The sequence below is a fragment of the Heterocephalus glaber genome, unplaced genomic scaffold, assembly GCF_053883595.1.
Source record: "Heterocephalus glaber isolate CG9 unplaced genomic scaffold, H.glaber_assembly_v1.0 deba00000122, whole genome shotgun sequence".
NCBI classification, from domain to species: Eukaryota; Metazoa; Chordata; class Mammalia; order Rodentia; family Bathyergidae; genus Heterocephalus; species Heterocephalus glaber.
Window position 1 is genome coordinate 27,659,937 of NW_028258138.1, and position 12,732 is coordinate 27,672,668.

The following is a 12,732-nucleotide window of genomic DNA, read 5'->3' on the forward strand; positions in this document are numbered from 1 at the left end:
TATGATTTTAGCACAGCAAATAAAGGAAAAGGGGAAATTAGGCTTTCATGTGACTCTCTTCCCTCTACTTTCTCGCTGTACCCATCTGACACCCCCCCCCCCCCCCCCCCCCCCGCCTCCAGTTCAGAGGCGGGTTCAGCGAGATTAGGCTTCACAGAGCTGCTCCCGGGCCTGCCTCGTGATGTAATTGTTATTCCTCATTCGGAGACCAAACCGAGGAGGGCGGCTGTAAGAAGTGGCAGCCCTGTTGTTTTTGCCTTATCTGGCCCGGGTCAGATCCTTTCCGAGGATGTTGGTGTAGCTCGGCTGGAGACTTCACAGTGACAAAGCAGCTGAAGATAAACCCTGCTCCTGGGTCCTACGTCCGTCCGGGGAGCCGAGCGGGGCAGTCCTCAGGTCTCAGACCTTCCTAGTTCTCGTCTCGGCGTCACAACACATTTATTTCTGTGTGTTGGGCATGGGGTCAAAGTGACCTAGAGTTAGTGCCCGTGGCCCCCCCCCCCCCATTAATGCAGGACACAGATTACAAGGAGGTGGAAATTGGGGGTGGGGGAAAGGGAGCCAAGGGAACGCGCGTTGAGGAGGAAAGAGCAGGAGGTAGACGCTTAAGGCGCCAGGAGCTTGGAGGGGGCTCTAGGGTGCAGGGCGACCGGTCTCCTTGCTGTGCAGAGCGCGCGCCCCCTGGCCTGGCTATCGGGACCCTCGCCCGGCCCCTCGGGGGAGCTGTCCAGGCGGCTGCACCCAGCCGGGAGCCGAGGGGAAGGCGCGGGGCGCGCTATCGCCACCTCCCCGGTCCCTGAAGCCCCGGCCCCGGGGCCTCCGGGGGACGAGCGAGAAGGGGGGGGCGCGGGGAACAAAGCACAGGACATCAAACCGAGGGGGGCTCCCCAGCTCCCGCGAGCTCCCGGCACCCGCGCGGCTGTCTCCGCCCTGTGACAATGGGAGGGAGGGGGAAAAAAGGGTTAAGAAACTTGGCTGAAGAGCTGAATGGCGTGCGGCGGCGAGGGGAGGGACTCGGCCGCGGCCGACTCGGCGGCGGAGGGAGGAGCGCGGTGCGGGCGGGCGACGAGCGCGGAGTGCGGAGCGCGGCGCCCCAAGTCAGCCTCGCAGACATTGCAGCAGAGCCCCGAACTCGGGAGGCGGCGGCGGCGCAGGAGGCGGCGGCCCAGCGGAGGGACGAGTCGGCCCCACGCCCGCCCTCCCGCCCGCCCGCGCGCACCCAGCCCTGGCCTCGCGTCCGCCGCTGCGCTCGGCAGCGCTGCCGGTCGGAGGGAGGAAGAGCTCGCCGGCGCCGGGAAGGACGGGGCGGCGGGCGCTTCGTGGAGCGAGCCTGCGGAGCCGGGGGCTCGGAGCCGCGGCGGCTTCGGTGAGTGGCGACCGTGACCGGGTCGGGGGAGCGGCCGCCTGCCGGAAACGGCCTGGAGCGGGGCCCGTGGCGGCGGCGGCGCTGGCAGGCAGGGCCGCGGGGACGTCGGGGACGGCGCGGGCGGCGGGGTGGGGACGGCTCGCGGCGCGGAGGAGCCCGCGTCCCCCGAGGGGCAGGAGCTCCCCGGGAACTCGCGCAGGGGGCCTGCGGCGCGGCCGCCAAGTTGCGGAGTTGGTTCGGGCTTACCCGCCCGCCGCTCCGTGTTACCGTGGGCCGAGGGGCAGCGCCGAGGTGCCCTGCGCCGGGACGGCCGCAGGGGGCTGGGTCGAGGGCTGGGGTCGCGCCCAGCTCGGCTGCCCCCTCGACCCGGGTCCCGGGCGCTTCTTGTAGCGCGGCTTTCGGTCCTGCTGCCCAGCGGCGCCCTCGCTGGCGCCTCTCGCCCCGATGCCTCTCTATCGTATGCCTGCCCGATTCCGGCCCAGAAAAGTGACCCGGGTAGGGGACACCGCTCGCAGCCCCACGCCCGGCCTGCCAGCCCCTGCTGGTCGCCTCCTGAGGGCGAGGCTCCTTGGACCCGAGGCCTCGGCCGGCGTTTCGCTCCAGGGGCAGCGGCCGGGCTCTCGTTTAGAGTGAGCCCCGTGGAAGTGGTGCGGGGAGGCTGCTTTTCTCTCTTCGATCGGTGTCCTCCTTCCTACTATCAAATATTGTTGTTTTAGAAAGAGTTTTCTGTGGAGAAAGCCTACAGACTCTTCCATCCTTTCCCAAGTAGTTTGCAAATTTTAATCAGGAGTTGGTGATCATTCTCAAGGAACAAAGGAATCAGCTGTGTTTTAGAGGCTGACGAGCTGAGAGACCGTGACACATGTTGATTTCTGAAGCATTCCAGGAGTTTCTACCTTCTGTTACGTTAGTAATGTGATTGGATTCCGAAGGTAGTTAGAGAAGAGCAGAATGATGAGTACTTTCTCGTTAAAGAAAAAATTCTAATGTGACATTTTATTTTCAGAAAAATCAAAATGTTCTTAGGTGCAAGAACTTTTAACTCAGTTGGTGGAACTGAGTTGGAGTTTGTCTCCTGTAATATAAATGAATGTGAGATTGTGAGGGAAATAGGTTTTTAATATGATTTTTAGAGGTAAAGAGATTGTAAGTGTCCAAAGTAAAAACGATTGTCTTTCACACACAAAGGCACACTTACACTTACTATGTTTCTTGGGACAATTCCTGAAGCAAGGGGCTTTAGTAATTCATTCTTTAAAGTTATGAATTGTGTCGAACCTGCTTATTAGTGAATCATAGGTTTGGCAAGTGGGTGGCATTGTCCCGATGCGATTATTCAGTGTTTAATCATCAGTTTGCTACCTTTGTTGAAGAGACGGTGAAGTAAGTAGACTTTTTAAACAAATGGTGGTTCATCTGCCAGGCCCCTAAGTGTGGGTTGCTGCCTGGAGTATGTTGAAATGTTTTTCAACTTCCAAGTAAGTTAAGTTGCTCTGGTTTTGCCCTGTGGTTTGGTAATGTCAGTAGGGTTTAACTAGTTCGGAGGCAGTGGCTTCCTCACCAGTAGTAACTTTCTCTACTTGGATTTAGTCCCTAGAGACAAAGAAAGAGAATCAGTCAATGGAGCAGCTATTGCCTTGTAATATTGGTTTCGCTAGGCTGTGTCATACTTTGGTAGAGAAAGTCTGCTTTCCAAACTCACGCTTAAAAGTACTCTAGGAACGTGAATAAAGTATATACATAATTTAGAAAATTTTTTTAAAAAAGAAGATTGTGTTGCTTTTACACAAATGAATTTCTTACAGTGCCTTTGGAGTAGTTGAAAATCAGAGAAGACTTGACCAGATCGTTTTTATGTGTATCTTCAAACTTTGTAGAACTTAGATTATCCTGATTTAAACATCCTAAAATATAATAAGCTCCAGATAGAGAAATGTGTGTAGGAGAGGCTAAGGGCTCTTCTGGCTCTTTCAGTTTTAACAGCAAAACATCATGATAAAAAATAACCTATACCACCACCTAGAGTCTGTTTGTTAGTGTATTGCTCCTCAAGTTTGCATAAATTGACATGTCTCTTGTGGTTCTGATATGGTCAAAAAATGATTAAGAAATGCAAGTATTCGAAAGGCCATCCAAGAGAACAATTTTTAAGTCATAAATTGCAAGCGCCAATTTAAATTATCTGTACCACCTTTAGAAAAGAAAATTATGACGTTCCAAGTTTAGCGGGCTATTCTCCAAAAGATATTAATTCAAAAGAATTTAAGACAGGGATTTACAGCTTGTGTTCCACTGTAGCTCCCACTGCTTCAAGATTTTCTGTGTTGTTATTAAGGATTCAAGAAATCTTACAAGTCAAGTGCCATTAGGACTTTTTGAAGTCCAGGTGAAACAAAAGCTATCATAGAAATATAGGGAAGTATTCCAACTATAAAAATTCTGGAAACTTAAAAGGCTACAAGTGGAGTTGTAGTTCAGAGATGTTAGAGTGAAATCGATGTGAAATAAGGTGGAATCTGTTTCGATGGCAGTTTGTATGTAGAAAAGCAGTCTGGTAAATGGGAGACCTTAGGGAGGCAGCTTTGTTGCCATTTGGCTCATCACATTGTCCAAGGAAGCAATATTCCTCCTTTAAGTGCTGTAGCCTGAGAGGAAGATGGCCTCTAAGATCTTTAATTAAATACCAGTTGAACAGAGAGAACTAGAGCACTGTATTAATTCTGTCAAACATCACTATTTTAGAACATTGAGGACAACTAAAAATGAATTAACTCATAGCTGAAAGCAGAGTTTTATGGAAGGTGACAGATGAGGGAAAATATGTCAGTCTAATGGAACAAATAGGAAGATAAGGAGATATGCTATCCTTGCCTCTCTAGAAAAGATGAAAGAGAAGTTTAATATTAATTGCAGAGATTCCATTGCAGACCATCACTAGAACACCATGACATAGAGGTAATTTTGAATCAGATTGGCTTAGGATATATGAAGTTAAATAAATTAGGTTTTTAATTTTAAAAATCTAAAGATTGCAAGCTACTTGTTTTAAGTGTTCTGGAAAGGCAATAATAGTTTGGTGTATCAAGTTAAAAGGTAACTGCTCAAAATAAGTTTAGAACATCTTACTTTCAATAGTGATAGGATGAGTTTGTTTTGGCTTTTCAAAGTTTAGATTGACAGTTTTTAAGCTGTAGGTTAATAGACAAAAGGAAGTTTCCCTGTATCCCCCTTTCCCCTTCCCTCCTCCTCTTCCTTCTTCCCCTTCTTTCATCTTCCCCTTCTCCATCCCTGTCCCCTCTTCTCTAAAATGAAGAGTTTCCATTTTGGGGGGGATGTTGTCTTCTTTTTCATGAAAATTGCTTTAGTTTGTAGCTTCCATTTTTGTCTGTGGTGGAGTAAAATTTCTTGCCTCTTGTATTTTCTCCATCTGAGCTTTAGGTGATTGATTTACAATCAAGTGTGAGTTTGTGTTTTAAAAGAAAGATTTACTTTTACATGGATAGCCACTGCTGTTATTCGGAGATCCCTGTGTTCCCTTGTTTTCCTACTTGAGCAGTATTTTTTTATTAAAAAATTGTTTTTGACCACTATTGAAAGGCAAAGAAATGTTTTCAACAAAATATCTTAGGTGAGTTTCAAGTTATGTGCCTTTGAATCTGCGAATTAAATCGTTTAAGATTCATTTCCTTAAGTTGCACTTTTTTCAGGGAACTGCAGATGGGTGATGAGCAGACTCATTCAGTAGTATTTAGATAACACAACAATCAGAAATATAACACCAGGATGGTCACTAAGACTGGAGAAGGTAAAAACCAGGAGTGTCAGATGATAAAGCAGGCCAATGGAAGGGAGCTGAGGATTATGTCCAGAGGTTGGAATGAACAAAACGTAAATGGAGGAGAGAGATCCTGTTTCCGTATCCTGTTTGCATCTGATGCTGAAGCAGAGACATGAATTGCTGATGGTAATGGATTCCCTTTTATGAGGCCAGCAATATTATATAAATAGTGGTTGTTTGGGGGAGAGAAATGACAAGTTCTCCATTTGTTCATATGCATATTTTGTTTTTGAATGTTTCTTAAAGATATCTGAACAGGGGGATAGAAATTTAGTACTAAAAGGGAACCAAGAGTTATAGTTTGCTTGGAAGAAAATGAAGGAATATTGGATTGCTTTTCTTTAATCTGTTTAAAATCTGCTGTTTTCTAAGGTACTAGGTCACCATGAAAAACAGTGTGTAAGTGCTGAGGTTTGGGTGTTGAACTGGAAAATACTTTTATGGGATCTTTGATAGAGATGACTTGATGTACAGATCTACAGAAAAATGTTTTCTTTAAACACATTCTTATTATTCAAGATAGGGGGAAAATTGAAGCCAAAGAGACTTAAAAATCTTATTAGAGTTTCTTTGCAAATTATAATTGCTCAGGTATCTTTTCCTGAAATTTAATGTTCAATTTAATGGTTCTGAAAGTGTAGGATTCTAAAGCTTGGAATTTATTTAGAACAGAACTATCATTTTGCTACAGGTATGAAAGGTAGTTTTAAGTTTTCATAATACAGTTTTGAGATGAGTAGGAAGTTTTGCTAGTTTTTGGAACTATCATGAACTTGAAATTCATATTTATTGATTCCCACACTTTCTTCTATGTATTACAAATAAAGCATTATGAAACTTGTGGTGTTACAAGTTATTAATATACCTGAAACATAATTTTCCTTAACTTTATGAAACTGAGAACAAGAATGAATTTAGAAAAATACCTTTCATTTTCCCATTGTATTAGGATTTTGTTAAAATTAATACCTGGAATAATGCTAGGGAGTAAATATTTAGCCTAGAATTCTAAGAGTAATGTAGTGGGATGCAGATTTAAAAAATTTAGGAGGCTGGAAATTCAGAAATGGAGAAGAAAGTCACTCTTTGGGGTTATAAAAAAGTGGATTCCCACTGTATTTATTTGATAATACAAAGATTTTTTTCCAAAAAACTATGCCAGGTTTTAAAAGATTGTTCTTAAAGATAATGGTATGGATAGTTATCTGTTGAAAAATTCTGATTTATCTGATTTTTGTTGTTGAAATAATTTCAAGACACCAGCATACATTGAACTTTAGCTGGAAAGGTGATTATGACATCTACCCATTCATCCATTCTTCCTCTGTCTTGCCCTCTTCTCTTTATAATTTTAGTTAATAGAGCTGGGACAGAAAGGGATTTTTGTTAAGGAACTTGGAAATATAATTGCTTTTTTGATACAGATAACAGTTATGCTTGAAATTATAAACTATCATGGTTTACTCTCCCCAGAAAAATTTCAACTTTGTACACCTGATAGAATAAAAGCTTTGTATTAAAATCCACCTTGCCTTTTTTATTATTATTAAAAAAGTCTTTAAGGATGAAAGAAAAGAGGTCCTTATTTGCCTTAAATTCTGTGTGACTAAGCCCGAGGTTTCAAGAATACTAAACTAGAAGCCTGGTAGGAATTTGAGTCAATACACCACTGGCACAGGACAACACTGATAGACCTGATATTGGTGTTTATTCGGTGGCTTAGGTGGAAAAGAGTCTTTCACCCTTGGAGTTGTAATTAAGAAAGTCAGTTCTCTGCACCTGTTAAGTGATGGGGCTACTCCTTGTTTTCCAAGCTATAATTTTCATCTTCTGAAAGGGATTAAGGATAGCTTTGGAACTAAGGAGTTTGAAGCTTGTGTTGTTGGTAGTCTGCTTTGATTATTTATTTTATACTCTTTACTAGCTGTCTGAAGATAAAGGCCTGGTGATTAGCTTTATATGAGGGAAAACCTTAAGTCACATGTAGTGGCTACTTAATATGTGAACATGTTAAATGGATTATTACATTCAAAGTCACATGCTAATTTGGCATTGCAATAATAGGATACAAATTGTATGTATATACAATTTGAAAATGAAAAAAATATTATAAAGTTTTGGTGTTTAATGACATAATGTAAGAACCTGGGATGTATCAGGGCATAGGCAAGATTTAGAAGTTCAAAGTCAAGTTCAATCAAGAATTAGAAGTTCACAATAAAATAGGACTTCTCTCTTGAGTGGTTGCTTTAGAAATTGGGAGAGATAAAATGTTTAAGGGATGGTAACTGGTTTGTAAAAAACGCTTTCTTAAGTTTTTTTGATTCCTGAATTTATGAGTTTATAGTAATCTATAATAGGATTAGATTTATACACTGAAAAGAACCAAACTGAGGGAAGGAAGGAGGACAGTAGAAGATGGAGGACATCAAGAAAAGTATTTGGAAATGTGTGAACCACTTCAAATTGGAAATAAGAAACATTCTCAAAATGAATTAATCACAATCACTTTATCCTCTGAAAGAACTTTATGCACAGTAGTCCTGTAGGCTTAGTTTTGACTTTTGAAAAACATTAAAATAGTATTTCTGTTATGTTAGTCCATGTTTACTTTTATAATTTAGGTTCTGCTGGGAAATCAATGCATGATATATGAGTAGATAAGGACAACAACATCTGTAGAATGAGAGGGTTAGGTTTGATTTCTGGATTCTGACATTCTTTAAATCAGCACTTGCTGTTGTAGACAGTAGAACATAATGACATCAAGTCTGCTTTTTAAAAGTAAATATGATGGGTCAAAAATTTGGAATATAGTTGTTTGGTTATTTGGGGTTTGTTGTTGTTGTTGTTGTTTTGGAGGAGGAGCAAGAAAGGAAGAGAACTGATATCCTGAGGGCAACTGCTTTTTGACAGGCATTGTGCTGGCAGCTAATGTACACACACTTTCTCTTCTACCCCTTAAAATTCCCCTGAGACAGATATAGGTATCATTTTCTCTGTAGAGAAAGAAACTGTCTGAGAGATGCCAGAGTAACTTGCCCGAGGTCACACAGCTAATTTTATTGATAATTTGATTTTCAGTGAGAACATGCAATCTTTTGAAAAGAAAACCAGTGACCATCTGATTGCAAAAGCCATCAAAAAAGCTTTGCTCCCCACTTGGTATCCACAGAACTCAGGCATCTCCCCTCCTGCATTCTCAAAAACCCATTTTGCCAGGAAGGCACATTGTTGCCAACTGATGATACTGCAGCTGTTTATGTTAGTTCTCCATAGGGTTTCCCTGCTGTCTGCTGTTTACCACAGGAAAATCTGGTCATCTAGAGTAGACCTACAGGCGCTTTTCCCTCCAGTGCTAGGTCTTGTGAAGTGTGCCACAGAATTACTGCAGTGTTCCTTGAGGCAGTGAAAGCAACTATGTTTCTTGATATAATTCATTAAAATAGCTTGTCATGGTCTTAATCCAGGTGTTCCAAGGCTAATTATGTTTGTCCACTTCAAGGAGCAATTGTAGCAGGTTCACTGCCATAGCTCTTCCTGGTTGAAAAGTTACAACTCGGGACTATTATGTTTCTTAACATGATTTTTTTTTTTTAATTACCTGTCTTCACCCACAATAATTTTGTTAGCCTGTGTTATGCTAATAAAGTGGTCTTTGTAATATAAAGAAGTTGGTAATATATGAATGTGTTGGAAGGAAGCAGAAGTAGAGACCTAAGGAGTAGTTGGTTTCATTTTTGGGTAGACCTTGGTAAGAAAGGAGACTTTTGACTAAGGGAGGTTTGTAGCACATAGTATATTTTTACATGCACATCAGGCATGTGCTTTTATTGTTGAGACCATGAGAAAAGGAGTTATAAACCTCTTTATCTCTTTTTACTTGCCTCATTTAAAATTTATGGAATTTTGAACCCAAACACTCTCCATGAGTTGTTCCCTATACACTGAAAGATACAAATTGAAACTACATTGGAGACATAGGATGAGTACTAAGGTACATGTACATAATATTTTCTAGTGTGGTTTAGATTTTGAATTGCCAAGGAAATGTTGGAAAACAAAGGATTTGTGTAAAAACTGAAAAGGAAATATTTTGCATCTTTGTTTTATTAAGAGGATATATTGTATTTTTGCCAAATAAGAGAGAAACTGTTGAAGTGAACAATCTGGGAAAAAATGTTCAGTTTCAGATATGTATTTGTATGATTCCTCTAACCCATCTATGACTTCTTAAAAATTATTTGAAATAGACTGAATTTATGTGGTGACAAACATAAGGATTGAAATGAGAGTTTTTAATTTACCATCTGGTTCTTTCGGAGTGTTTGGATGTTTGATATTATTAAGGAAAAAATCCAAGGCAATGCGTAGTTTTGTTGCTGAAAAACTACTTCTACATACCCTGGTAATTCTTGACTGATTGGAATCGATAGCACATTCTCTTCATTTTCTTTTTCTTTACATCTTAAATTTCTTTTGTTTGAACATTATAAATTGAAATAATTTCATGTAATCCTTTAGATTTTTAGATTTGAAGAGAATTTGATAAAAGCTGTGGATGCTGTACATTTAAGTATAGTTGTCTCCAAGACATCTTGCCTTTCTTCCCCTTTATCAAACAAATTGGTTTATAGAGGAACCTTGCTTGTGCTAAAGCATATAGAGTATAATCAAATAGTAGTAAAGTACTAAAAAGCACTCAGCCTTTATGCCAATTTTCTTTTGTCTGATCTTCCTTGCTCTATTTTTGTTTCCTGTATCCTGTTTTTTCTTAATTTCACAGTTCTGCACTTGTCCTTTTTTGTTTTTACCACCAAGGAAATCCATGTAACAGAGTTGGTTAAAAGATTAGTTATCTTCTGATAGTTCTTGTTATTGTTGTTAATTTTAAATTTTAAAAAACAGTTGTATGCATTTTACAAAGGAAATTAAGCATCTAAGAATTTAAATAAATTTTAGAAGTCCTGCAGTTAGCAGTTAGGTATCCAATTTATGAAGCCAAATCTTGATTTGTTTTACACTTTTTGTTTATTTTTTTGAGGCAGTCTCAGAGAGAAGGATTTGTATATTGGTTGTTAAGAAATAGTTAATAAGCTGTGACAGTGGATCCAAAAGTAAAGTCCAAGCTAAGTCCAGTACTGGTCCTTGAGAAGTGAAATGAGAAGAACCCAACGCTATTACCCTGGTTCAAGGCCCCCTCTTCTTACAAGTTTTAGGATTCATTTTAATTATAGGGCTTGGAATATGATTTCTAGGCTGGGAATTTTAAAGAGATGTTTAATGTACAGATGTGTATATGGTCAGGAAGCTGCTTTATTTTTCATGTGACATAGATTTTGAGTTCTATTTAAAAAGTTACAGGGGAACTTCCTACTTATAGGAAGCCAGAGCCAGGCACTTTTAGTTGACTGTATAACCAAAACACTCAAGCCAGCTCAACATACGAGGAGTAATGTTCCAAAACTATCAGTGTTGAGAATAGTGCTGAGATTATACCCTATTCCTGCACTCTGTTGTGGACAGGTGATAGATACTGTGATGTGGTATAGACCAATGAAATGGTAGTAATGTGCCTGAACCACCTGCACTTGGATCCAAATTCCTAGGAAGACATCTAAGAAAAGAAAACCTCACTGTACCCCTTTAGTGGGCCACAGACTGATCATGTACCTGAGCTTGGTGAAGCAAATTGGAAATGAATGTTCTTGCTCATGGGGGAGCGGACACGAGATTTGAAAGCCTTGCTATAGTCCCCAAGCTTCTAACAAGATCAGTTTTTTCTCTCACGGTTTTGTGTACATCCTGATTTTAGCAGTCACACTTGTTTTATATCTGCTTTCTGTAGTAGACTGTAAGCTCCATGAATAGGAGCTTATTCATCAGTGTATTGTCAGTGTATTAGTGCCCGACACACATAAGCGTGTCTGTAAACATTGGATGAATTGAACTGTTCAATCTCAGTTATTGGTTAAAATCTGCCTCATTTAGGTCAAGGTTGCAACCTTTATATATTTGTATATAACAATTGTTAATATGAATAGTAGCTGCTTTGCATTTTTCTTTTGTCTTTAAATTAGCACTTCTAAAAAGAATAATATTGCATTCTTAAAATATATCATCTTCTTTCTGTATTAATTATGAAAGATAAAATGAAATTAACTGTTGGTGACAATTAATTGGAACTTGAAAAAATTTGCTTTATAATTCAAAGTTTCTTCAAAATTACACATTATATTAGAAAACATGTTTTAGCAAAATCTTGAGGAGCAACATTTAAATTCTTTTTTTACTGAGAATATGAAGCAAAATATTTCAGAGCCTTTTATGCAGTTTCTTTAGTTTTACTTCTAGTAGTTACATTAATTAACTGCATTGAATTTGACTACTTAGGAAGATAGAAGGATCTTAAAATTTCATGCCTCGATGCCTAGAGTTAATGCTGGTGCTTAGTAACCTTAAATATTATAGGGTATTAAGAATTACTGATAATTCAAAATGTGGTAAGTTATAGGACTGGAAGATTACATGAAACCCTTTTATTGTATTTTAAAAGTTAGGATTTGTTCTTTATTAGAAGTGAATTCCTAAGATTATTAGATTATTATCATGTTCAACTCTATTAATAATTACTGGTCACAGGCAGAAAATAAAATTATATTGAAATGAATTCAGAAATTTGTAGATGAGAAATTTATTTTCAGATGCTGAAGAAAATATATAAATTATATAGATACTTATGGCACTGATTTTAACAAATGTTCTTAAAATAACTTTAACCTAGTTTCCTGCTTTGTGAAGACACAGAGTTTTTCACCACACATAACTTACTGTTTGCTTGGCAGTAGATGTCTTTTGTAAACAGGAAAAACGCCTCCTCTTATGGCTCACACATTTTTCTGTGTATTCACATGCTTATAAATTATAGCAAAACACGAAGAAGCTAATGGACTAATGCCTAAAGTAAAGGGTAGAAAAATGAGTACATATACTCTGTGGTATATTCTACTTTGTGCTTTCACTAGTTCTTGTTCTGAGTACCAGGTTTTCTTTTCCTTTCATTGTTCATTAGTGTCAGCCAACATGTGATAGAGTGCATGACTTTCTGTATGGTAGTGCAAATTTTCCATGGTTAGATTCCTCAGCAGACACCCTAACTTACTTGTATTTAATAAATTAAAACTTGTAACTAAGGCATGTCATCTTACTTAAATACACATTTTTTTTTTTAATACAGTGAAAACGGTGAATGGGAGTGAATGTACTGATAGTTGTTCTGCTACAAGTGTTTGCTTACCTTTGACAATTATCAATCCAATTATTTTACATTTTATATTTCCATCTATATTCCTCCTGGGAGTGCTTTCCTTTGAAGGTGTCATTCTAATAGCCAGAACACATTTGCTTTGATTTTAAACCTTATAACACATTGTCTCATCTCCCCCCCCCCAAAGTAATTCATTCTTTCATTGAGATTGTTTTTTTTAGAACAACTCTAAATGATCTTTCTTTTGCAATATTATGTACC

General features: G+C 40.0%; 1 protein-coding gene across 5 annotated transcripts in view; it reads left to right on the forward strand.

Moving 5' to 3' along the window:
- The first annotated feature begins 404 nt into the window (after positions 1-404).
- LOC110348635 (uncharacterized) overlaps positions 405-12,732 on the forward strand; it is a 161,865-nt gene continuing 149,537 nt past the window's right edge. For all 5 annotated transcript variants that reach the window (XM_087213815.1, XM_087213811.1, XM_087213826.1 and 2 more), the window contains exon 1: positions 405-1,366. In XM_087213815.1, the coding sequence (XP_087069941.1) occupies positions 988-1,366 (379 nt within the window). In that variant the 5' untranslated portion in view covers positions 405-987. The remainder of the gene's footprint in view (positions 1,367-12,732) is intronic.